This window comes from Rhipicephalus sanguineus, chromosome 9 (genome assembly GCF_013339695.2).
Source record: "Rhipicephalus sanguineus isolate Rsan-2018 chromosome 9, BIME_Rsan_1.4, whole genome shotgun sequence".
NCBI lineage: Eukaryota > Metazoa > Arthropoda > Arachnida > Ixodida > Ixodidae > Rhipicephalus > Rhipicephalus sanguineus.
Window position 1 is genome coordinate 6,425,665 of NC_051184.2, and position 26,309 is coordinate 6,451,973.

The 26,309-nt window shown below is 44.1% G+C and overlaps 3 protein-coding genes across 5 annotated transcripts in view; 1 reads left to right on the plus strand and 2 right to left on the minus strand.

Annotated features, from left to right (window-relative positions):
* Positions 1-3,611: 3,611 nt before the first annotated feature.
* On the minus strand, positions 3,612-10,143 carry LOC119404511 (uncharacterized). Its single transcript, XM_037671035.2, has 7 exons — positions 9,736-10,143; positions 9,306-9,372; positions 7,963-8,128; positions 6,712-6,803; positions 5,618-5,806; positions 4,626-4,871; positions 3,612-3,823 (listed from the first exon to the last, which is right to left on the minus strand). Exons 1-7 carry the CDS (start codon positions 9,921-9,923, stop codon positions 3,671-3,673), a joined length of 1,101 nt encoding a protein of 366 aa, XP_037526963.1. The 5' UTR covers positions 9,924-10,143; the 3' UTR covers positions 3,612-3,670.
* Positions 10,144-10,505: 362 nt separating this feature from the next.
* On the plus strand, positions 10,506-11,759 carry LOC119404515 (CDAN1-interacting nuclease 1-like). The gene is given in 2 exon segments (XM_037671041.2): positions 10,506-11,185; positions 11,187-11,759. Coding segments are annotated over 2 exon segments (837 nt in total). The 5' UTR covers positions 10,506-10,657; the 3' UTR covers positions 11,496-11,759.
* A 180-nt stretch (positions 11,760-11,939) lies between these two features.
* LOC119404514 (epidermal growth factor receptor substrate 15-like 1) overlaps positions 11,940-26,309 on the minus strand; it is a 29,548-nt gene continuing 15,178 nt past the window's right edge. For 2 of the 3 annotated variants that reach the window (XM_037671039.2, XM_037671037.2), the window contains 9 exons: positions 25,835-25,882; positions 25,174-25,323; positions 24,118-24,294; positions 22,455-22,505; positions 20,406-20,493; positions 19,557-19,636; positions 19,053-19,107; positions 16,007-16,083; positions 11,940-15,070 (listed from right to left, as the gene is read on the minus strand). In XM_037671039.2, coding sequence (XP_037526967.1) covers positions 14,780-15,070; positions 16,007-16,083; positions 19,053-19,107; positions 19,557-19,636; positions 20,406-20,493; positions 22,455-22,505; positions 24,118-24,294; positions 25,174-25,323; positions 25,835-25,882 — 1,017 coding nt within the window. In that variant the 3' untranslated portion in view covers positions 11,940-14,779. The remainder of the gene's footprint in view (positions 15,071-16,006; positions 16,084-19,052; positions 19,108-19,556; positions 19,637-20,405; positions 20,494-22,454; positions 22,506-24,117; positions 24,295-25,173; positions 25,324-25,834; positions 25,883-26,309) is intronic. The other variant, XM_037671038.2, reaches the window with a different exon arrangement.

Here is a 26,309-nt window from a genome sequence, read left to right on the forward strand (position 1 = left end):
AGGTCCTTGCCCTGGGAGATATTTAAGCGTTAAAGCGCGAAGAGGCTTTTTTCGGGTAAACCACGAATGCGGTAACTCGTGGACACGACGGCTGGCCGGGCCGTTAGCTTTCGTTTAAGCGTTAGAAATATCACGAAAGCATTACTCACCTCTTCGCGGCGTCTGCTTGCTCCGCTTACCTGCTGCGCTCGATCACCTGGCGGCTTTTCGCCGCACTACAAAGCATTCCATGGTTGCCGCGACTTGATGCGATTCGCAGCTGTTTCTCGGTGACATTGCCACCATAAATAGCATTGCCAGACAACGCGCTAAACAACGCGTGACACAAATACGATAATTCAGCGAGGAAACTAATTCAGGTGATTTATGCGTTTATCGAGAAAATCGAAACCATCTAAGCAATACAGGCGTCACATAAAAGCTTTCAATTGCGATTGAAACCCAATCGGGATCAAGTTTCTCCGTCGCGCGCCGTCGTAAGAAAGTGCGCCGTGAGAGGACTGATCCCAAATGCAATAAATAACAATACGTCAATTTCATAAATATGGAGCTAAATTTGCAGTTGTGTCATTATCTTACCTCTATCACAGCAGACATGCCAATTATCTAGCATGTGTAAACGACGTCTGAGCGGCAGTCCAAAATAATTATGAATGAGTTAGATAAACGAGTTAGAAAATGGTGCTGCAGTATGGATTCTATTCACAGGCCATTTCTTTGGCATAAATTTCACACCACACATTAATTTGTACAGTACGTATTTATTTTCCTGTTTAGCGATATTGCACATCACCAACGATTATTTCACAGATTTACTAAACAATTGTGCAATATGTGAAAGGAACCACAAGAATGCAAATTCACTGGCAGAATTCCTTCACTGAATAGTGGACAACTTTATCATCTATAATGCTTATGACAAAAGCAATTCCATCATTCCAGAGGTTCCAAATGATTTAGCTGCTTTGTGGTAAACATAAAATCAATTATACAGAGTACTGTATGCATGAGACGCAACTGAATCTTTTCCAGAGAGCTTTTCACAGTATGGCATATCTGCCTACTCCATGCTGATATATATTCCATTGGACCACACCAGTTGCACACAAATGTATTAAAAATTGCACAAATTATGTTCCCAATTTAACACGGTCCACGTGCCACAGAGTGGGATGAGAAACTGCCAATGGGTCATCTACAGGAAACTCTTCACTGCCCGAAGGGAAACATCACATTTGTATTTCCGTTGCATTTATACATGACTTGAATTTGCTTTTTTTTTTTGCCAGTACGAGTGCTTACATGCTTACATGCATACATGCATACACGTATACAAGTATGCTTGTACTACAAGTATACAAGTATGCTTGTACATACAAGTAATAATAATAATATCTGGGGTTTAACGTCCCAAAACCACGATATGATTACGAGAGACGCCGTAGTTGAGGGCTCCGGAAATTTCGACCACCTGGGGTTCTTTAACGTGCACCTAAATCTAAGTACACGGGCCTCAAACATTTTCGCCTCCATCTAAAATGCAGCCGCGGCGGCCAGGATTTGATCCCGCGACCTTTGGGTCAGCAGTCGAGCGCCATAACCACTAGACCACCGTGGTGGGGTGTACATAAATGTATGCATGTAAGCATACAAGTATGCTTACATGCATACACAAACATACAGATAGAGGAAAGAGCGCAAAAAGAGTTGGTTATAGTGAAGGTATTGCACTGGATATACATAGTGAGATGCATGCACACATTTCGGTACATTTCGTGTAGTGGCAAACCAGACACCTAGGTACATGGACTTGCGAATGATGTGAGAATGCCTCCATACAGCTTTGTTGTCTGTAATGTAGGATTTGATCGAACATACATACATCGACAATGCATTTATTTTTTTTGCACAAACAGCACTGGCACAAAGCCCTTTGCATGGAGTACACATTTGCTTGACATGAAGAATGAAACTAGCAACAGTTGGTGTGCAGTGGTACTCAATACGAGCTGCAACATGGTGGCCATGGTTGATGGGATTCCAAGGTAAACATGAAACTAGTTTGGTAAGTACCAGTGGTTGAAACAGTGTTTACGTCACTGATTGTTTTCTATGTTGGCGCCACAGTGCAGTGTTGGCACCACTTTGAACACAGGTAGCATGTTGCAACTCATATATATTGGGCATGACTTTACATGCTTGAACTGGTGAAAAATGAGACACATGCACTGGAATCTACTATGAAATATTGAGTGGAGAAAAAAAAAAACTAAAAACATTAGCTTATACCAACACACCTCATTTTCCATCCTCCACAAGCACACATGGCACCTGAACATTTATCACTACTACAAAAAATGTATGTGCCAAATTCTGAATTGATGAGGCATTACTTTATGGCATAAAGCGCAGCATGAGCTCTAGTGAAAAATGCCAATTACAATGCAAATTATTATTGTGACGAGGTTTCACAGTGTGGTGACAATGAACATGCAGCATGACGAAGAACTGCATATTCAGGAATGTGGATGCTAGGGCTAGTTAGTTTGACATCTTGCAAATGGGACCACTCGCCTTCATGAATCTGGGAGCATTCATCTTTGTGAGCTTAAATAAGAATAATAAAGTACACACCAACTATAATTAGCCTTGCTTGTAGAACACAAAGGGAGCACAAGCACTGGAGAAAACAGCGGGAAGGTTGAACAAGTACAAGATACCAGAGTGCCATGATAGTGTGCTGTTCTAGCCATCCCCTAGATATATAAATATCTTTTTTTTTTGGGGGGGGGGGGGCAAAGCATTTTAGCGCCTCGGCGTGTCGGTGTGCATCGTGCATTGTTGTCTGCTCTATTTGCTTGAGCACAAGAGAGGGCGCCACCGCCTCAGCGCTCGCCGTATGGCGAGAGAGAGCGAACGGTGCGCCTTGACTATGGAAACGCTCTTTCTGCAATAGACGCTGAACTACCAGCTTGCGAGGAACGAGAACACGCCCTCGCACACGAGAGACAACACACGCAGGCAGCGTCTGCTAGCGAGTTTCTTGAAAAAAACCAACTGCTTGTGCTGCACAAGCATTCACTGGCCACCCCGTATATATATAGGCACTGGACCTTGACCTGCAATGTAGTGCCACTGGGAGATTTCTCTTGTGCGTAGTTGAACAATAAAAACTCGCAGCGTGCGAATCTTTATTGACTAAAAGCAGACTAGAAAAAAAAAAACTAAAAGTGGACTGCGGGTCTCTGTGTCTAATCGTTCTTCTGTCTCTCACTGCCCATTAGCAGTGATTTTGCTGTGGGAAACACCGGCGCACACTGCATGCTTCGCTCCTCCACAGGTTTCACATTAGTGGAGCAGAAACACCCTTCCCTACATGCTTTGCCCCCCCCCCCCCCAATTTTTTTTTCATATTTCACTTCAGTATATAAATCGACCTCAGTAAATTTTAAATAAACAGGTAAACAACCTCTTTCTTTGCACCGGACAACAGAAAACAACAGTTCTTTGGTTTCACCCTCACAGAACGTACCCATTCACAATGATGACTGTATTGATGTGTCATGACTGCCGAGGTATGACACAGCTTGTGAACTGTGAATGAGCGTTGAAGTGAAATGATATCTGACAAGACAGAGACGAATATAAAGAATGAAAGTAATATGGAGGCTCATGATGATTCGTTCTGTATGCTCTCTTCTTGCGAGGTGTTTTTAGCGTCCCAGAACTTCTTGAGCTTGTGAGGTGGTGGTTCGCGATCTCCTCCGGTGGCCAACATCTGCTTGCTGACTTTGGCTATCGTCGTGAAGCTGCAACCAGTGACCTGATGTTGGGAAGCATTAAAGAGAAGTTGAAGTAAATGGTGGTACAACAAAGCAGCGATTCTGAAAACAATGCTACACAATTCACAATCACTGCACAGGCCAGCTGCAAGCATAATTAGCAATAATTAGCCAATGTGATCAATGAAACATAATCAATCAGCATTTACTGCACTTGAAATGGACAGCACAGATGAAGATTAGGATAAACATTTCAAACATGCATGCACATTTTGGCCAATTACATTACCAGACCAGGTGTATCAAGCATCGTAAACCACACGTGTGATCTGGCTTTCACGTGCCAGGTATCCCTATGACAAGCCACAGGCAGGCCAGGAAACTTTGCGGGAAAGCCTTTGTAGAACCATCAGTGGTATATGTTTAGTATAGACCCGATCAGAATGTTTTTCCTGCCAACATCAGCATTATGCATACATTAACAAATAATTAATAAAACAAAGATATTTCATAATGTCCAACCGAATGCAAAAGAAAAGCACCTGTGAAACATAAGTGTTTCATAAGCAAAACACTACTGTAGAAATAAAACACGCTATGCCACAGCATCGCTTCAGCACGCAAGTCTTTCTTGGTCTTTACATGTTCTACGGCACGTTTTCCATATATATTATTCTCTATTTACTGAAGCACTTCTGCCCTTACATTAGTCGTTTCATAGAATATCTGATGACACTTCCATGATTTGCTGTTGTCCAGTCACCTTAATATCTTAATATTATTTTAAATGCTATCAGAGTGGTGCTTCCACAGTACTCTCAACGAATACCCACAGCAACATACCCAGGAGATGAACTTGTAGCAGTTTGTCGAGTTTGGTCCACTCGGAGTCAGCATCTCGGCCAGAACACGACGATTCTCAGTCTGGCCCATCTGCGAACGCTCCCGCCACTGACTGACCAGCGTCGCGTATCGCTGTGCAAGTCCTGCACACCTCTGCTGGCAACACTTGTCCTCAGCAAGTTGGTCCAGGCTCCTCAGCTTCCCGAGCGCCGCCTTGCCCTTGGTCCGCTGAATTCGTCGGCCTTTCTGCACATATTCAAATGGACAGCCAATGCCACCGAAATTCTTGCCGCTTATGAAACAGAAAAATTGTCGCCTCCTCGTTTGTAGCATGAAACTACAGAGGAAATCGCCACATAGATTTCTGAGAAGGAAAGCTTCTTAGCCAATGAAAAGTTCATCCAGGTGCGGGATTCGAACCCAACACCAATGGCTTCATGATGTGGTGGTCACGAGGGTGTTGATTAATTAAGATTAAGAGCTTGAAACTTCCTCTTAGTTACACAAAATTTAATTCAAACTGATTCATTGTCTCACTTAAATCTCAACAAGTAGAGCAAAAGAAACATAGATGAAGGGAAAAGATGAACGTGAAGTGGTCAGGTGCACTTATATTTGCCTTATTCCGTCATCTGCACCAGTTGTTCATCGTGTTCTTAAAGGGCCTGTTGGGATGCAAGGAAAATGCAGGAACACTTTCTTCAGGCAAAAAGGCCGCAAGCAGGATATATATGCGCTGTCATGTATTAACTTTTATCCCATTACTATAGTTCTCTGCATCTTGTTGAATGAAAACCAAATAGCCATTAGAGTGCATATTTGGGCCAGTTGGTTGGTACATGTCCATAGAGAACGAGAAACAGCATGAGCCGGAGTAAGCACTTAGTCCGTCTCTGTCCTGCTGTCCTGTCGTTCGCCCAGTTTCTCATTTTTCATGGACAAACAGCCATGCTCTGAACTTTCATATTAGGGAGTCAAGAGGGCTGCCTTACATTAGGCTCCGTCTTGAGGTCCCGGTGAAGAAAGTTGTTGGAATAGAAGAGCACCTTCTGCGTTGCTCGTTCACACAGCTTCAGCTCTCGTAACCGAGGTCGATGTTCGTTCACGAACAGCTCAAAGGACTCACTGTGCTTCTGGCCATTGCCCATGCCCACTGCGTGGCTTTTCCCAACGCGCTTGACCTGCAGAATGCAAGGACACGGATATCTAATAACCAGGTGCTCACAGAAGTGGCGTAAGTAAGCACGACAAACAGATGGCATTTAAACCACATCCCCAGCAAGGGCTCGATCACGACAGCACGAATTGATATCAAAGGCCAAGCTCCCATGTATGGCAGGAGCCAGAAACACAACGTTGCAGTCATACTACTTTGAGTATCAATTACAGATGCAAACACAGTATAAGCAACCACTGTCAGCTGAGCACCATATTTAAGCAACAAACACACACACACTACACAAAACTGATTCCAGTCACTTATTAATGCTTAGATGCTTCATCCAATGCAAAAATTGACCGGCAGAGGTGATGAGTGAACATGAGTGATGCAAAAAATCGTCACGTGGTGATGTCACCATATAGTATGACATCACAGATTGCCAAAATTTGTGACATCCTTACCACGTCACCTAATGTGACATCACATGACAACGCCATCACATTACGTTGTTTGGTCAAAGGTGGGCCGATGCCAAAGGCACTGCAATACCCTTAGAGGTGCAGAAAGCTCACAGTGCAGGCAGTGCAAAACCATGTAATGTACAGAAAACTTTAGAGGAGAGGTGGGGGGGGGGGGGTATTAATACAATTGATTGAGAAGAAAAAGAAGATTGCTTTTACCTTGGAGTCACCTTAGGCGAAAGCATAAGTGACCGTGTGAATTTTCAATTTTATGCACCTTTGCCCAGTGTAGGATGCACAAGTGTGGCTTAGAGGGCCCCAGAGTGCATCCTCATAATAGCAGCGGTTTTAAACACAAAGAATGTTATAAGAGCAAACCTGTTTATAACATGCATGGCTTCCAGCAACTTTCAAGAGTGAAAGGCAGGAAAAAAAGAAAACAGGGATCAGACACTAAACTTACTTCCTCCCAGTTGTAGCACTTTTGCTGTGACAGTTTCTTGGCTTCCTGCAGAAGCTGTAGCAGACTGCGGACTCTCTGCTCTGAGCCATCACCTGCACAACCATTAGTGATGTAGAAATCTTTCATCTGAACTGAGCCTGTCATTTATTGCTAAGGCCACTGAACAGTGCAACATGATTTGAGAACGACACAAAAACGTAAACCACAGGATGTCTATCGACGAGACATCAAAGTTTACTCAGATGAAGTATTCTTAAATGCAGCCAATGCAACATTAGCACGACATATGCGATAGCATCTAAGAATTGATCCCTTGCCCTGTATCAGAAGGTAAGTGTAACTGTAAACAGATTATTACATAATATATGTTATTGCTCATTGCTATATAGTTGTAACTAACATTATTCATGCTTGTGTGACTCTGTCATCTTTTTGTATGAACAGTCAAGCGGTTACCTTACGACATAGTCAACATCATCACTTTTCCTGCCACATTCTAGTTTAATGACGAATAACAATTGTGTGTCAGTTCCTATCCACTGTAGGAACATTACTTAACACACACTTCCACCTGCAGACCAACAACTTGTCATGCTCTGGATACATTTGCATTTTTCTAGCTAAATAAAAGTTCACTTTGTAGTCAAAGGGGCACTAAAGGTAAACAGCGGAAAAGTTTAAACTAATAAATTATTCTTTGAGAACTCTATTAATGTTGATTTTGCAACCATAGGTTCATTATTAAAAGAGAATATGAAGGTGAAAATTTCATTTTTGAATTTTGCACCACAACTCCAGCACTCAAATGTCAGTGCAACGTTGTGAGTTTAATTTAAGCCTATTTCCGCATTTTTGCCACATTGGCTCAATAAAATTTACCGATACTTGCCACGTTCGGCGTCTCGGTCCCTCAGAACACAATAGGATTCATTTTTACCAATAAAGAACTACGTAAGCCTTAGTATATGCCATCAAAACTTGTGACATTGCAAAGAGTTTGTGTAGAAACGTCAAGGTGGCATCCCCTGTATTTCCTTTTTTTTTTCACATTTTATGTCTCGCCAAGCATGTTCTGAAGGCAAAAGCGGTGCTTTTGGTGCTGCGCAATGCTAATTTACTAATTAAAGTCAAATCAGTCTTCTCTTTGGTTGGTGTGCCTTTAACACACGTGTTTGAAATTTCTGCTCGGTACAAATGCACAATAAAATTGCCTCGGTGAATGCATCAAGAAACAATGAGAGGAATTCTCACCACTGAGATACCCCTGGATACAGGCACAAGGACCTTTAGGTTTGAACACCGGACAGAAAAGACGCTCTGCGTTTAGGTCGTCAAAAACCTTGGCAAGGTTCGCTGCAAAGGCCTTCGCCTCCTCCAAATATTTCTTTTTGTTCTCCTCGAACTCCAGGTTGCTTTGCTGTGTGAGAAACACAAAAATACGTACGTGAGCATTCAGGAATTTGCTATATAGATACACGTACACAAGCATGCACTATGTATGTAGTACACATATAGATTGAAATGGGACAATTTAGGGCTACGTAATGCATGTGTTTTCAGTGGCTTCACTTCTCATCATATTGGCGTAATTTTGGCTCGAATGCTTACATCAGAGCCAACATTACCTTACACCAGAACACTTATATCAGAGCAACATGACGTGGTTATTTAGAGCGATTGTGCATACCACTCATCAAACTAAAAGTTTTGAAGATGCGTATGAATACATCAACACTGTATATGTTATCTTGTATTTCTAAATATCTGTAGGATATGTTGCCGGGGTTGCTGTCTGGACTTACAGAGGTGTGGTACAAGCCACGCTGCGGTTATATGCGTGCTCTTATCTTAGCTGTGACCTGTCACACTCAACATTTATGTAGATCGTGTACGTGTTCAGAATGTAAATAAAGCAATTCTGACATCTCATGTCTTTTAGGACTGAGATTCCACTGAAAACTGAAGCCCACCGTCTCACTACAAAAAGGGTTCTCCAACTATATCCTGCCATCTTGATCAGGTTTTGCACAAGGCTTGTCGTGATGACTTTTAGCCTCTTGTAGCCTGCTGTCGCTATTTTGCAACATACTGAATCTGAACTCATGAACCCAGGTGGAAGGCTCGGGAGAAATAAATCTTAATTTGTATGCTGTGTGTGGCCATCTGGCAATAAGTTTAACCTGTGAGTGCATCGCCATTTCTTACTTCGGAAAAACATGCCGGACGGTGCTTTCAAGTAGGGCGAACATTTAAAAAAAAACTCAAGCTTGTGTCCATTCGGACGGCATGAACCGAAAACATCATCTCAGCAACATCGAATGTTTTGCAGGCTGCCATGAAATAAGAAGATGGCTCACCTGCAAAGTCTGAGCTTATTTAGTGCAAAAACATGCAAAGAAATATATAAAGACATTGTTCTGTGCTAGAAAAAGGCTCGTTTAAGTCTATTTAATATATCCACAAATTTCACCTGGAGCAGTGAAATCCTGTGAGAGTAAAGTCGGATAGAAACATATCTAAAGTGCAGTTCAAATTCAGGAAAAAAAATAAAAACAGGCTATCAAACAAGTCTAAAAACGGCCCTTAGAACTTACAGCTTCTTCAGGTCCAACGTCCAAGGATGGCTCGCAGCACGCAGCACAAAGATGCTTAGTCGAACCCCTGCGACGATTTTTTTTTTTTAATTCACTCCAGACGGGTATGCACACTACATATACACGGCCTGGTGTCTTTCGATCGCGATCGAGTTTCCCATTAATACAGAGTGGATGATTTGCGCAAGGGAGCCGATCGCGGTCGAGAAATTCAGCAGAGAGTTTTAGATTTTCGTTGCTTGGTGCACGCTGTTTTCGAAATATAATGTGCGTACCCAGGAGGTTAGAGTATGACGCATGCGCAGTGGTGAAAAACGCTAACGCAAAGCTTTGAGTACCCTATTCTAATACCGATCGAGGTTCGATCGCGATCAAAAGTGCCCGTGTGTAGTACATCAGGCCGTACGTGAAAGCACGGAAGGTAACTTGCCTCAGTGTAATTCCACATTTCTTGCAGCAGGTGGGTTCTTTGTTGGCTGCCTTTTTCTTTTTCCTTCTCGACGTTAACTTGACGTCAGGTGAAAAAGGTACCGCCGCTCGAACTGTTCTGCTGCTTCTCGTCCTGACATGCTTTGCCGCCTCGGCTGGGGCACACGCTGACGACGCCACTGCAGCCATCACGTTGCTGTTGAGCCAGTTTAGGCTCTCCCGCGAGTTTCTGACGAGTCAACGTGCAGGTACAATAAAACGAGCAATAAAACGTGCAATAAACGCACGATCCACCGGCGGTCACGGTTATCCCGCACATTAGATGTGCCCACGAAACTTACCGCTTCTAAGCATGCAGAAATGCGGAACCGCGGAACAGAAACTAGCATAGCTCGCACAACAATATGGTCAATTTGGCCAACCGACAGTTTCGAATTTGGCTGCTAAAACCAGCTAAAATGCCAAGCCTGTATTTTGCAATCTTGCCCAGACGCTTTGAAATGTGTGGGAGCCCGTCGTCCACTGCAACGGCGCCCTGTCCTAAATACAGCGCGTGTGCTGAAGCTTGAAGAGGTTTCGTCAAGAAAATGTCGTTTCTTATTGTACAGCAACAATCTATTGACGTCGCCATAAGTATGTGCCATAAATCTCTGTCATAAACTGAAATTTATTTTGATTATTATTAAGAAAGCGGCGTCCTCTTTACGGGTCATTTCGGAAGTTATTATTGATGTGTTGACGATACAGCAGCCGTAGTCTCGTACCGCATGTGTGTGTGGTGTCACAGGCTGTGTGGTGGTGTGCAATGGTGGCCATGCAATGCTTCCTTGGTTGATGTTTATGGTTGATTTCCAGGTCACTTCAGAGCCACGGCTGCTCGTAGCTGGCGCGCTTCGTTCAAAACTTTGTTCTTGACAGCTACGATGAAGCTCGACACGTACGAAGCGATCAAAGAAAAGCTGCATTCACTCGATCGTCGCAGTTGTTTGGGAGTGTTGCGATCATGTTTTCCGGACGTCGGCGAGGACACCCTTCGCCACATCATATCGAGCGAAGTGCAGCGGAAGATCAAGCGAACGTACCACACACTCGTCTCACCCGAAGTCGCGGACGAACATTACAGGTGCTACAGCGAGTGCGTCGCGGCATCAAAGGCGCCTGGCTTTCTGCTGCGCTACGCCGACCAACAGGGAGTCACTCCTGCCCTGATGGCGCGTGTCATCATCGAGAAACACTACGAGAGGACCAAAAAACCTCCTTCTAAGCAAGAGCTGAGTCAAATGCTGAAAGACAGTGCAAACATCGACGACGGTGCCTTGGCGACCGAAGTGTTTATTTGCGTAGTCAACGACAAAAACTACGGACCGTTCGCAGACGCGATGAAAAACGCAGTCGGTGTAGAGTACGAGGTTCGACTCAAGACGGAGCTCGCCGACCTGAAGCTGGCCTTCAGTAGACGAGAATGTGCTCAGAGAACGCGGCTACGACAAGACGCCCGACGTCAAGCTCGAGGTTCCCATCGTGGTCGACGGCACCGTCGTGACGTGGGTGGAAAGCAAAGCGCAGTTCGGCGATCCCGAAGGCCACAGGGTTTACGTGCGCGACCAGTACCACAGCTACTGGAACCGTTTCGGCCGAGGCCTGGTCATCTACTGGTTTGGCTTCGTCGACGAGATCGTCTCTACGCGCGACGAGGGATTCTTAGTTCGAGACCACATGCCCAAGAACATTACGCGCATGGAAGAGCTTACGTTAAAGTGATGCGTGCCAAGACCGCGTAGTGTGTGTGCGCCCCAAGCATTCTGCATGTAACGTCACTGTGGCTCAACAGTTTTGCTGCAGAACACGAATTCCTCAGATCGAGTCCTGTATATGTCAAGGCAAGGACGTCCCAGCTAGCTTCCAAGACCTTTGACTCGACTACGGACACTGTACTACATAAATGAAAGGAACGAAAACTGATGCAGTTGGTGCAACTGCGCACCAAATAAATGGCCAAGTGAAGCTTACCTCAATGATTTTTTTAAAGCAACTAATTGGCAATGTAGTAAGGCATATATGTATTTACTACATTAATATGGGCCTTTGTCACCCATATGCTTTTCCAACGTTCATGGAGCAGGACGTGTTAAATATGCTGGAGTCGAGCCCAACATTTTTCAGGCATTGCGTTACAATGCCCGTTCCTCAGTTACACGAAGCACAAACATGCATATGGCTTTTATTTAAAAGGCATACATATCTACATAAAATGCAAGGGAATGTTAAAATAATAACCTTCAACACAAAACGCAACTGTCCCACTGCTTGGATGGCACTGGGAACAAGACGAGATGTAACATAGCACCAGGCCAATCTCAACACACACAGTAACATACTTGCGCATCGTTGCACGCAAATATCTCATGCTAGAAAGAGTTTTAAGGCCTTGACATTCAAGACAAGTGCTGGATGCTCGAGGAAAAACACGCTCACAACTCTGCTCTGAAGTGACAAGTGCTCTTGCTACCTTTTCTTATTGTTTTCATAATTCAAACATATACGTGCTCACAGACCTAAACCACGACTTGTCTTTCAAGACACTGAATCCCACTCACTTCTACGAGGTTCACAGACACATGCATATTTTTTATTACTACGCACTACTGTTCACGGGCAGTTTTGCAAGTATTGTGAAGGCAGTAACTGCCCGTGCACTCAATCACATATGCGGCTGTGAAGCAGCGTCGCTTGCAACACGTGGAAACTCAAGATGCACTCCAGGTGCAAGTACACAGTTGCATTCTTGACATGTACCGCTTGCAGACGAGATAGCATTCGGCCAACTGCATTCAAGCAATAATAGAAGGCCTGTGGTGCTTAGATTCCCAGAAAAACAAGCTAAGCTAAGTAGACTAGGCAAAAAACACGATCCGCACTTGTTACCTGGGAAGACGTCTTGATGTGTAAACAGCAGTAAGCTGAAAGTTGTGCAGTATAGTAGTTATGTACACAAGAGCATGAAACACACTGGAGCACGTCCTGAAATTGCCATGCGCAAAGTAATCACGAAATTGAAATAAAGTGAGCTCCAAACAATGTGCTTTTATGTACACCCGACCGACTGTTAGGTACTTCCACTAAGACTTTCAGAAAATTGTACAGACTAGCCGAACTCTGACAACATACCACACCCGAGAAAGGAATGAATAATATACATGGCTGACCCTTTCATTACAGGGCTGTCCTATTGTTCCCAGTATCCTGGGACAATCGATATCGTTGGCGCGAGATTAACAGACGTGATTATGGTACAGTTCCTACTGGCAAGAACATCAAGCAGCAGCCTTACACACACAGTGCAAAGCTACAGAAGCAAGGCAAAGCCTTGGCTACTAACATGCACATTTTTTGCAGTCACTGCATGCATGAATGTTGCAACGTCAGTGCAGGAAAGTAACAGATCTGCTCTTGAAATCAATGCTAACAGTGGTCATTGTTCAGGTCACTGAGCAATCCAGTAATCCTTGCTTGACAGCAGTGATGTCCAGTACTGCTTCAAGCACTACTGTTCCTTTTTTGCAAGCATAACAATACACACCTGTCAAGAATCTCAAACCAATAGGCTAGCAACAATACTGCTGTCAACATGCTGTACAAAAAGGAGGTGCGCTCTTTCGTCTCAAGAGAGCCATTACTACGTTCGTGCAATTGCCGTACTAGTCTAGAGTTTCTTCAGGATACAACACATGCAGCACAGATATACACAAAGACACGCAAAAGAAAGTTCGTATGGCACACGAGAAGATGAAACTGGACATTGACTGCACCGTATTGCTCAGCTACCCAAACAACGTCCAATTTGCATAAATAAAAGGCATTAAAAAAAAAAGGCTTTTAAATAAAACACGACAGCAGTGGTAATGCACTCCCTGCAAATAAGCATTTGTTCAAATGTTGCCGCGGAGATTCGACACATGCAATGAGGTTAAACAATCCACACTTTGCAGCATACGACTGAAAACAGATTTTGTCATACATGCGTTAAGAGCTCGCAGTGGTGGTGCATCACTGCACTATGCATATGGGTGGCAGGTTAAGTAGTCCCTTCTGCCTTTGAACATCCATTTACAACCTTTGCGCAGGGTTTTGGAGCTAATGAGAAACAGGCATATAGTAAAAAGCAGTACTTCTTAATTTGGTATGCCAGCTAGAAAAACCAAAGGCCTAGCAGCCACTGTTCACAAGTCTGCCCACAGGCTTCATCTGTTCACTCCACCAAGCTCAAAGAAAACCACAGAAACATTGTGGACAGATAAGCTAACATGATATAGGAAGCAGCGTGTCACAAGCTGCACAGATTGGTACCAATGTTAAAACTGTCATGTGAACTTTCTCTTCAAGCAACAGCAAACTAAACCCAGTCTTAAAGCCTTTCAATTATAGTACCCTGTCTTTAATCCCCATGGCATTTATCATAAAAGCGAAGGCAAACCAAGCTAAATCAATCCATCTTGGTGAAACAGTGTCTGAACCTGAGTATGTATGTATTCAAGCTGAAATGGAAAATGATTAGATGTCAGTGACACAAGGTCTCTCCTATCCTCAGACTCATGTTTAGGTAGACAACGTCACTAACATTTTATTTGGATTGCCTGCCAAACCATCAATAGGAAATATCTGCCACAGCTACTGCCATCAAGTGTGGCTGGTTACACGACTACGTACCTGGTTGCAGTCAACACAAAGAATGCATGCACGTGCTAGCATTACTCTTAATACGCTTTCACAGTACATGAGAGGAGAATTTGTAGAAGGTGCGTGCAGAAGTTTAGATGCAAATCAGTCCTAGCTTTTCTTTTCTTTTTTTGCCTGCCACCTGAACACAGTGCTGTGGGCAATACCTTCTGAAAACAATGACTCCCGTCGTCCCAGAGCAGCCTATGTTTGAAAGACTGAACGGCAACATATAAGGAGCACGACAGGGGACAGATGGTTGAGGGCGAGAAATGAAGACGTAACGAGGACAAAAAAAAGGTGTATCGTCTGCTGCACGCTGCCGTCTCTCAGCAATTCCCAAAGTCTGCAAAGTTCGCAAAGGACTCTGTCGCAGATCCCCCCGCTGTGCTGGCGAAAGGGTCTTCGTCTGGCAAGGGCGGGGCAGGGGCTGCCCGCGTAGGGCCGCTAGTGGACGAGCCTCCTCCACGTGAACTGGCGAGGTGTTTGGGAGGCGCCGGTCGCGGCGGTGGCTGTTTGCCCTTCTTCGGTGGCAAGGCGGGCGTCGGGCTCTCGGCGCGTGTGGTAGCTGGCACGGGCGCAAACGGGTCTGTACCGAAGGGGTCGACGGCGGCTGCGGCCTGGAACATTGCGGTAGTAAGTACGACATGCTGCCTTTTAGCAAAGTTGGCACTTGATAAACAAAAAAAAAAAACACATTAACACACGGACACAAGAGAGAGGTCGGAACAACACAAATGCCGACAAACAACTAATAATAATAATAACGATAATAATAATAATAATAATAATAAGATCTGGAATTTTACGTGCCAAAACCACGATATGATTATGAGGCATGCAGCAGTGGAGGGCTCGAGAAATTTCAACTATCTGGTGTTCTTTAACGTGCACCAACATGTCACAGTACACGGGCCTCTAGCATTCCGCCCCCATCAAAATACAACTGCTGCGGCCGGGATTGAACCCGCAACTTTGGGGTCAACAGCCGAGCACCATAAGCACTGTACCACTGATGTTGCAGTGACGCAGGTTCACCTTTGCATTTTAAGTGGAACTTTGAAGATGACGTCCCAAAGTGCAATTGTGAGAGAGCCTGTGCTGTTTGCGGACACCGTAGTTATCTACAGCAATTACTGTCAGTAATGAAAACCTATTAGTGCATGAAACCTTATTACAAAAGAAGGTTTAACTACTAGCAATAATTGCTGAAGAGCACAACAGTGTCACTAAACGGAAGTATCTCTCCTGCAATCGTGCCAAGGGTCGCACTCTTCAATGTACCAACAAGAACACACACCTGCATCTGCTTCATTACATTGCTATCATTGTTATTATTAAAAGCGACACTAAGCTAGATAATTGTCGTCTTTACTATGCTGAACCCCATTAAGCTTAATATACACAGCAACAGACATTTTTCAGCCCCATACAGAACCTTGCTGGCTAATTTAAACACTGCATCCTATAGGCAACAGTAAGAGCGGTAGCTATTTCTGGCGGAGTAGTACAAGTGTGGAAGAAAAAGAAGGAAGTTGTGAGCATCTTTGACTCACTTCAGCTGGTCCAGGATTTGTGGCCCCAAAGGCTCCTTTCCCTGTTCCAAATGGGTCAAAGGGATCTTTCGTGTCGGCTGCAAAATAGAAAATTTAGAAAGACTTCTCGCATCTCGCACGAAAACAAAACATGCAGTTCATGCATAGGTCATAATCATCAAGCCTGAACATTTGTTAGGCACATTTTTTTTTGGCTGTTAAACAATAGCGAGAAATGAGTCGTCAGCCTTTGTTCAGCTCAGAACATTACACAGCACAGCACACTGCAATTCTTTTTGGGCACTGCAAAACTTTTTGGACATTGTAAAAAAAAAAGTGAATGATCTGTGCATATATTACATATTACAGTTGCCATGAACATGTGAGCCAAATAAACATTGCAAGCATTTCAGAGTTGCAACAGACTTGTGCCAAATATTTGGTAATTTTTAAGGACAACTGTTCATGTACAGTGCAGTCCATTTATAATGATATCGAAGTGGCAAGGAAATTCCATCGTTATAACCGATGACTGTTATAAGTGGGTTGAGAAAAAGAAGACCTGGGTAGGCTGCTCAACCGCATCGTCTGAGTCGTCGCTCTCACTGCTGTCTGCAGCACGTATATGCGCAACGATCGCCTCATCACTGAGGCACTCAGATGTTTCCACAACATCGTCTGCATGAAGACAGTCGTCCAGACCCGACGCATCTTCTTTAAGCGCCAACCACAACTCCGCCACGCCTTGACGGGACGCCGGGACGTTGGCCATCACATCCTGACGTCCCGTCTGCAGCGAAACATAAAATGGAGGCAGTTGTGGAGATGACAGTCAAAGCACGGCGCACACAAGAGGTGAGCAAGCGGTGCGCGCCAACATTGGTGGGACCGGGCGTGCAGACGAGGCCAGAGCGGTGGCTCCGGGAGAGGAGTTCGGGAGGAAAGCTCCTCCTCCTCTTGTTTCGTCGTAAGCGGCACAGTCGACTCGTTTTCTGAGGGGGTGGACCGGGTGCGAGGTGCATCACAGAGCGGTTGGCGCGCACTGTTGCCGGATTCAATCGCTATATTCAATTTCGCGGCACTGGAGCATCGTAATAAGCGGTTTATTTTATCATATAAGTAGGGGTGTGCGAATATTCGAAATTTCGAATATTTTTCGAATAGTGTTTGCTATTCGATTCGATTCGCACTGAAATTTTACTATTCGAACTATCCGAACTTCCCAAAGACAAATGCAGTCAACGTTCGGTTGAAAGTGACCCCTTCAGATTTTCAATATGCTTCACCTCATTACACTCTCGTATTGCGACAAAGCTGCCTTTCAAGCTCCGTTACGGTCGAACTTAGCTAAAGGCTCTGTTATACTCCGACGTCCGACGCGAGCGCCCGCGAAGACGTTGCGTTCCGTCACGCCGAGCTGGCGACGCTACGCCAGGCGCAAATTGGTCTCCGCTACAGTCGAGCCGGCTCCAACGTGCCGGTGCGATCGCATCTAGAGGAGCGCATGCGCAGTAAAGCGAAGAACGCCCGCGCCACCTGTCAGAAACCGACGAAACAGCCCGCGAAGCAGGTTCCTGTACATGCGAGTCTGGCGCGAAATGCAGCAGTATCTATTCGGCGCCGAGCGACGCCCGAGCGCGCCAGCAGCCGTCGGCCGCGTCGACGGTCAGCGGACGCCGGACTATAGAGGGCTGTTTTTTGCTGACGTAACGTCGCCGTGACGCGCGCGCTCGCTCGTCGACGTTACGCTGGAGTATATCAGACCCTTAAGAGACAGTCCGGTTGGAAGTGGTCCCTAGATTTTCAGTATGCTTCACCTCATCACACCCCGTATTGCGGCAAAGCTGCCTTTCAAGCTCCGTTACGGTCGAACTTAGGCAAGAGACAGTCAACGTCTGATTGGAAATGGTACCTAGATTTTCAATATGCTTCACCTACTCACACCCCCGTATTGCGGCAAAGCTGCCTTTCAAGGTCCGTTACGGTCGAACTTGGCCAAGAGACAGTCAACGTCCGTTTGGAAGTGGTCCCTAGATTTTCAATATGCTTCACCTCATCACACCCCGGTATTGCGGCAAAGCTGCCGTTCAAGCTCCGCTACGGTCGCAAATGTATTAACTCAAGAAAACGCTGGTTCCAACATGGAGATGAAAGATGTGGCAGAGTTGGGGGCTCAATTAATGCTGTTTTGGACCTGAAATTTGGGCAGGAAGTCCGAAAAATCGGACGCCGAAGCTTTTTAGCATCCAAAATTTCAGATGTTCTTATATATCGACGTCTACGAGGCAGATTTGGAACTCCGGACTTGAAGAGAGCGCACCCTTGTCTGCCACATCAGTTGGCCTTCCACAGAAGTTGAAAGAAAAGGAGAGGCTGAGGAAATGGCATCTCTGCCTATCACGTGTAAAGTGTTGTCGGCAACACTTTGGTTGCACCAAATCATGTACACAAATACAATTCGGCCTCTACATTGCCTCATTCTTGATAAGAAAGGCAACTATGAAATATGACCCCACCAGCACTTCATCAACCTAGCGAAAAGAAACACTTTCATGTTGCGATCTCATAAGAACGTACTTAGGGATTCTCTGAAACTTTTTCTGTAATTTCACTTCGAATTATTCGAAAAATGTTTGAGAAATATTCGAAAATTATTCGAAATTATTCGATTCGATTCGCACTCAATCTTTATTATTCGAATTCGCTTCGCACCCAAAATTTTGCTATTCGCACAGCTCTACATAGAAGGCATACAAAGTGGATGGTGCCATCGTTCGTCGTTATATCCAATATATTGTTATAAACGGTATCATTATAAATGGACTCGACTGTATTGTGCTTCTGTGCTGGAGGTACCATATGCCAATTATCTGAAAACATCATAAAATGAACGAATTAACTTTCTAAAAAAATCTTAAATTTACTTGTTAATATATTTGTTTTTTATGTTATGGAGCCCTGCTCTAATAAATGGCCAACTTGAGCATGCTTTTCTCAAAGTTTTAAAGCCCATCATAAGGCATTAATATGAGTCACTCTCAAGAGTCGTTTTGTCTAGCTCGCTTACCAACAGGAACAACATCAGGGGCATCTTGAAAGCTGGCAGCAAAGTAGTCCTCATCCTGAAACAGAATCTTCCATTTAGAAGCAGTACTAAGACAGGGCAATGTATCTCTGACCTATGCTTTCAGCAGTGAGAAACAAAATGCACTATGCGAATTCAGAATCTTAGATGTACGCGGACGACACTTAAGTTGTCACCATAAGAGATAAGTATACTAACAGACTGAAATGTTAGAATAATTTTTGTTTACTTCAGTACAGAAATACTTGCTCACATCCGCATTTCGAAAGCTGAAACTGAAATCTCACCATGATATAAGAGTGGCATGTGATTTGTGAGGTTTAGTGATGAGTCGTAATTTAAGGCTGACTGCCAGTAATTGAAGCATTGAGTGAACAGGGGTGACAGCCCTGGGATGCCTGCAGCATACTTGGTAACAACACCCAAGAAATCAATCCTAATTACTGCATTAGCGTTATATAAATTGAGATATTCCACGATACATACCTTTGTTTCAGAGCCAAATGTGCTCTTGAAAGGATCACCAGCAAACGGGTCCTCGGTGCCACTACCTTTGAACGGATCAGCTGGAAAGAATGACAACGTGAAATTAAGTCACATGACCATAATACCCTTTGTCAAATGCAAGGGAATGTTAGGTGCACCATTCACTTGGCAATCAAGAAATTTAGCGATACCTTTTCTCAACACTAGATTCTTGCATTCCTCTCCGCTAGTGCTATTCATTCAGGACTGACAAAGCCTGTGCAAGCTATATTATAAAGAATCATAAATAATCGCAAGTTACTTAACCAACTGGCAAGTAATGAGATTTTTGTTGAAACAGTTAATGAAAATAAAAAAAAGAAAGAAAGAACAAAATTCTCAGACTCCAACAAAACCGAGACAGAGTCGCAGGTAAGGCAGTCAGTTCTAGATAAATTTATCACATAAAAATACATCTGCAACTGGCTGGCCAGAGATTTTATGATTATTATTTATTGTACGCTCAAGGCCCGAGCGCATTACAGAGGGGAGTGGTATTACTACCGACTTGTTGTACAAGTCGGTAGTAACATTATACAGCAAGCAAGCAAGTAATACAGTAGTGTAGTAAAACAACACATTATATACAATGTAACACCTATACTATATACAATGTCTAGGTAATGCTTTACGCAAAAAAATGTAAGTACAAATATGAAGAAACAAGGTAACACGATACTAATTCCTGTATATACAATGTTAGCTAATTTGTGCTGAAGAACTTGACAGCAAAACGATGCCCAGGACGCTGTTCTCCTTCTACCTTAAAATGCAGACCTAAGATAGTTCAGATAATTTTATTTCCCTTACCTCCTTTGAAGGGGTCTTCCCCACCAAATGGATCACCCAGGAAGCCATTCATATCATTGAACGAGTCTTTGCTCTTGAAAGGGTCATCCTGAAAGACAGCAATGCACACACATCGCAAGCACACATCAGGACTGCTGGATTTGTTGAGATGACCCCTTCGAAGCTAGACTTAGTACAGGCCCACCTATTTTCATGTATATCTAAGCTAGCACTTGCACACCCATGAATATGAATTATTTTCGTGCTACTGCGGCAAAAAAATTTATTGAACTGCCATCTACTATAACAAAGTTATCTAGGGGTACATTCCAGTGAACATCAAGTGTTTTTGGCACAAGATTTCTAAAGAAATCTTCAGCAACATTCAAAAGCCATGGATAAATGCCAAATGACTTAGAATAATAAATACTGAGATGTGCCTTTTAACATATGCAACCCTGTGTCTCAGAGTCTTCACCATAAATTACACCAGCACGCAACATTAACGCGACAGCATTAAATAGCTCGTTTTGCAGAAATTACAGTGTCGATGTCTTTGGTTGTAAGAGAAAACTGAGTTGTGTGAGTGAAAATTCGAGGTAGATGCAATTAAACAAAGAATAATAATCTTCAGTTTCAGGGGGAGTAAAACACCGGACTTCTGCGTGGCAAGCAGGTGTTTTACCTGCTTGCCACGCAGAAGTCACACCTGTGCTTGAAACTGTCATGGAAAAAAAACCCTATATGAATGTCATGTAGTGCGAGGAGTCTCCTTAGCGCATGTAATATTGCATGACAGAAGTGTGGAATCACACCATGCGTCAAAACATGTGAACTGCGCAACCAGTCGTCGGTTCAAAGGCTCACCAATTACAAAGCACACTGGCATAATTAATCATCATTATCAACAACAGCATCGGCAACGTGTGCAGTTGTGCAATTGCGCGTGTTGCTTAACGGATGTATAGTGGGTACTTCGCTGATTCGCAAGGGAAGAATTATAGCATAGTGGGCAGTTGACAACTGTAGGCATTCTAGGATAGTTTGAAACAGCCAATGTAATGCACACAGACATTCGTTTCCTTGTGGCACTGCTGAGGTGTCCGTGGAGAAGCGAAGCCAGACTAGCGACTGAGAAGGCGAGCAAATGAGGCCCAATTACGCTATCGAGTTCTGCCCCCAAGCATCCAAGTTTTTTCTACACAACCTGTATCTGCATACGTCTTCAACTCCTGCAAAACTGATAGCAAGAGGCAGTGCAACGTGCTGGCATTGTGATAATAACCCAAGCGCACCATGGCAAGCAGTCAGTTCCAATTACTTCACGCAGCTACACTAGATTCACCATCGCCTTGTATGCCACGGTGCTTACAACTTATTTCTGGATGCTCCAGAAGTAGTGTTCCCCTTGAACACTAACAATGTTCCCAGTTATAAAGGTGAGAAATCAGCTCAAATCTAACAAGCAGAAGCATGGGCCGAACAAAGGGGCAGCAACTCTAGTTGGCAGCATCACACAAGCCTATCATAAACCTACATATGGTGACCCGTTCCCAGGATTAAATGCAAGCTTGTTCACTTTGTACAATAACAGCTTTTCCAGAGTGCTGCGGTACACCTAGCTTCCCTCTTTACACTGATGCACCCTTAAGCACAAGGAAAATGGGGGAGGGCAGAGGAGGTGACGACGCTTCTAGTATAAACGCCGCTCAACAGGCCTGTTATCTTTGATTTCAAAAGCCATCATTGCTATAGCAAAACGCATGATAATACATGCCTAAATAGACTTGCAAATACATATATATATAGACACGAGGTTGAGAACCCTTGCCCTAAGTGAAATCTGAGAGAAAACAGTTTCGAAGGCAGCCGCACTGAGAAAATTGACTGTGTGACATTCTCCCTCCTAGCTTTTTTTTTTCTTCCGCAACTCCAAATGATACCCGAAAGTTGAGTGCATTTCACATGAGTAGTTAATCTGTGGAGTGTTGGACTCGCTGACTCAATATATGTAAATATGCTCTGGGGCGTTCTCAGCGGTGCAATCACTGCGGTCAACACAACAGTTACCTTGCTCTCTTCGTCTGCTGCACTGACAAAGCTAGTAGGACTGCTGCATTCCTGCGGGAGCAAAATGAAAAACCAAAGCAAAAGAAACTGAGAACTCAGGAGGATGAGAAGCAATTGCAATGGCAACAAAAGAGAAAGAAAAATATACGTACAAGCAAGCATGAAAGGCATTTCCTTGCCTTCCATGAGCAAGCAAATGCAAAAAAAAGTGGATTAGAAAGTAAAATGCAAGCGAAAGGAAAAGCAAGCCTCTCATTACTTTGTATGTTGAAATTGCAGCACACACACAAAGAAACCGGTTTCACTGCAAGGGTGGAAGCAATGAATGTGATAGCAACAAATTGTAATATCGTACGAAGTAACGCTGGCACCTAACTCTTTTGGATCCGATATCGCGTAACTCTACAAAACGCAGGTGTAAGAGAATACAGCCACTCCAAGAGAGATGCTTGTTCCACACAGTCGCTTCGCGTTGAGCGCGCAGCACGTAGAAAACATATTACAAGCCGACTGCTGAGGCCTGCCGAGATAGCACGCACGCCGGCGATCAGGACCGCACCCTTAGAATCAAAGTGTGTTACAGCTGCTGCTCAAGCAACACCCCTCCACCCGCGTCCTTTCATGCTTGTTCAAGACGGGCGGGGCGCCTCCTCTCTGCTTGAGCATTCGACAGCAGGTCTAACACGTGGGGGGATGTTATCGCATGCACCCTCCGAGTGACAGAGATGGACCGGCTCGTTTGATCTCTGCTTCAGCCGCATTCATTGTCCCCGCTCATGCGCGTTTACTCACTGGGTAGAACATATGATGCGCGGGGGGATGTTATCAATTTGGACTTTATACGAAACATGACTGCTACGCAGACGCCAAAAACCCGTCAAGAGTGTCCACATAATTGCTATTGCAATAAAACGCAGTGCAGTGGACAAACAAAGCGGTTATCTCTCCACTTCCCTGTGTTTGTCTGCATGCATGCTGAAATTTCATCATGAATAGCAGCCAACTCGCCCAACCTTCAGTTCTGCAGTAAACTGAGGTAGTCAACAAATACAGTAGTCTATCTAATTAAACATATACCAACTGTATAAGAGCCAAATTCCGTAGACCTTACAAACATGTAGAAGCCTACGAGTTATACCTTACCTGCTATTGCAGCTTAGCAAAAATGAAATAAAAGCCCCAAAGCTGTTGAGCTTACTGAGACCTGTCTTGTCTTTGGAGCCCTTAACCAAAGGCATTTTCGGAAAAAACTCAGCTCAATAAATTAAAGAAATATCGAATGTAAGTTGGCTGATGATAACTGCAGAGCCTTGAGGCCAGTCTCAACTTTAAGACCAGTACAAAAGCAATCAAACGGCTTGCAAATAAAACGAATGCAGCACTAAAAATATTAAAGTCTCCTACACAGGAGGTAGCTAAGTACACAGCCACGAAACCTTCGCACCGAGTGCCATGTGGAGACATACCTAGACAGAATGAAATAAAATGCATTCGCAGACCCTGTCAAAGATCTTTTACATTGTCTGAAACTGCATTACATTTCATTGTTAACCATGTTCCCAGAGCAGACGGAATTTCCATCAAACACTTCACTATGCATGCCTAGCATAGAGTGCCATTTTGCCCGGCTGCACAAACAGAGCGAAAGCGTGTGGTGGCTGACCGTGTTGGAGAGCTGCTGGTACTCCGGCTCTGCCAACCCTGCGGACAGCTGGTCCTCTCGCAGTAGGGACTCGGGCACCAGGCCCGGGTCACCAGCTTGGAGGGCGCGCTCGACTTGCGAAACCCACGTCTTGAGCTGCACGTGCTGCTCTTCCAGAGCCACGTGTCTCGCCTTTACCTGAAAAGCCACGCAAAGTGAACTGCATCCAAAGTCTATGACAGAAAATGTCTATCTCTGAAACTTCCGAGACAGATTCGTGACCACTAACTACACAACACATTCTAAAGATAATGCTTCCCCAATTGGTGCTTCACTTAAACACAGCAATAAATGAACACTGCATTTATGAGGCCTTATGAAGAGAGAACTTAGTCAAGCAGTACCTTCATAATATTTTTAAGAACTATTTTCCCTGCGAGATGAGGCGTGCAAGCCCGACAAAGAACAGGTGATGAGACTACGCGATTGCAAGTGAGTTCTGCAAAATCCCCCCAGACAGTGGAATGGTTATGAAAGAGATAAGTGACAACAACCCGTTTGTAGCACGAAGCCACAAGGATAGCTGTATGTAACCCAACTCATCTAATTTTCTATCCTTAATCCATCGAGATTTCTGGGAAAGAAAAAGCTTCCAGTTGAAGAAAAATTTGTCCTGGTCCAAAGATCGAATCCAGGACCAATGCATTTCCAGGGCAGTCGCTTTAGCAATCGAGCTAACCAGGATGCTAGCAATTGGCAGCATGAGGGCAAATTAGCCAACAACTCAAAGCGCACCGACACAAAACATTGCAAATGAGTTCTACAGAATCCCGCAAGGTGGCGGAATGTACTAGTATGCACGTACTAACACTTCATGCAGTACTATAGCATGCATTTGTAATAGTACATGCCTGGCTATGTACTAGTATGCAATTTTGCCTACTAGTACTAGTGCTGGCCAGGAATCGAACTGACGACTGTGCATTGACAGCAGTGCATCGCTATATGCCACCGAGTATTCTAATTGATCAGTTCAGTCTCATCCATCACTGACCGCCTACAAACACACATGCACACCTGGCTGATCTGTAGCTGTGTCTCCTGCTGCGCTTGGCTCAGTGCCTGGAGCTGCGCCTTCTGGCTGTCGATCTCGGCTTGCAGTGAGGATTCCTCTTGGCAGAGACCCTTGAGCTCCGCCCGCTTCTGCTCCATTTCGTGCTCTTGCTCCTGCAAGGACAAATTCAATTCTATTAACCCTAAATTCAAAATGATTGAAATCTGAAACACTCTAATATGGCCACCAGACGTGAAACTTACCTGTCACAGGCATTTCTAAAAACATCTATCTGTTATATAATCGCATAACAGTCTGGTGATGGGTTTGAAAAGACAAGAGCCTCACCAACAAGAAAGCAATGAAAGATAAAAAGGTTAAGCACAACCATTCATGGAGCATGAACTCATGCATTCATAAACTCATGAAGTAGTGGATCAGAGAATGACAGTGGAAGGAACTCTCAGCAGCAGCATGAAATTAGAATGGCAAAATTCAGACAGTTTTGCACGACTATTTATTGTCAGAAAAACTTCCGTAATAACGTAAAAGCACAGACAAAGGTATCGTAGCTGTATCGAAAGCAACAGAAGACAACAAGCTAAAGAAACTTTTGCAGGTAGGAGGTGCGGATGCTACTGAGTATTGCAATACAGAAAAAAAAAAAACATAATAAGGACTCACCTCTAGAAGCTTTGTCTGCTCTTCGACCTGCTTCTTGAGTGCCGTCACCTATACGTAAACATAGGCAGAAGAGAATGACACATAAGATGGCCAAAGGCCATTTTCAGCTTCCTTTGAGTAAAAGCATCAGGAGGTTCTGTTATAGGAGTTAAATTTTATTTTGGCATAATACTAGTAAAGAGACAGGCATGCAGAAGACTGGTAAGCATGCGAGAGGTGGGTGCTATGACTTAACACTCATTGACAAACTTTTGCAAGAGGTGACTACATATTACTAACTCACACATTAAGCACAATGTAATATGTAAACTTGAAGTTATTTAGCAATATCAAATAATTAAGAAAAACTTGCCGAACAAGACTCTTAAATCAACAAGGCTGTAGACAACTACCTTTTCTGTAAAGTAGATATTACATGAATAGCCACAACTATGCCAGCAGAAAAAGTTGTACGGCTGCAAGAATTCTTGGGGTT

What these genes read in the sequence shown, in the direction of transcription:
- LOC119404511 (XM_037671035.2), bottom strand. Translation starts at nt 9,923, where the DNA reads ATGGCTGCAGTGGCGTCGTCAGCGTGTGCCCCAGCCGAGGCGGCAAAG. An exon ending in ACGTTGGACCTGAAGAAGCT is followed by an intron (nt 8,129 to 9,305) that starts GTAAGTTCTAAG and finishes TTTCTCACACAG; the next exon opens with CAAAGCAACCTGGAGTTCGA. An exon ending in GCTACAAGTTCATCTCCTGG is followed by an intron (nt 3,824 to 4,625) that starts GTATGTTGCTGT and finishes TCCCAACATCAG; the next exon opens with GTCACTGGTTGCAGCTTCAC.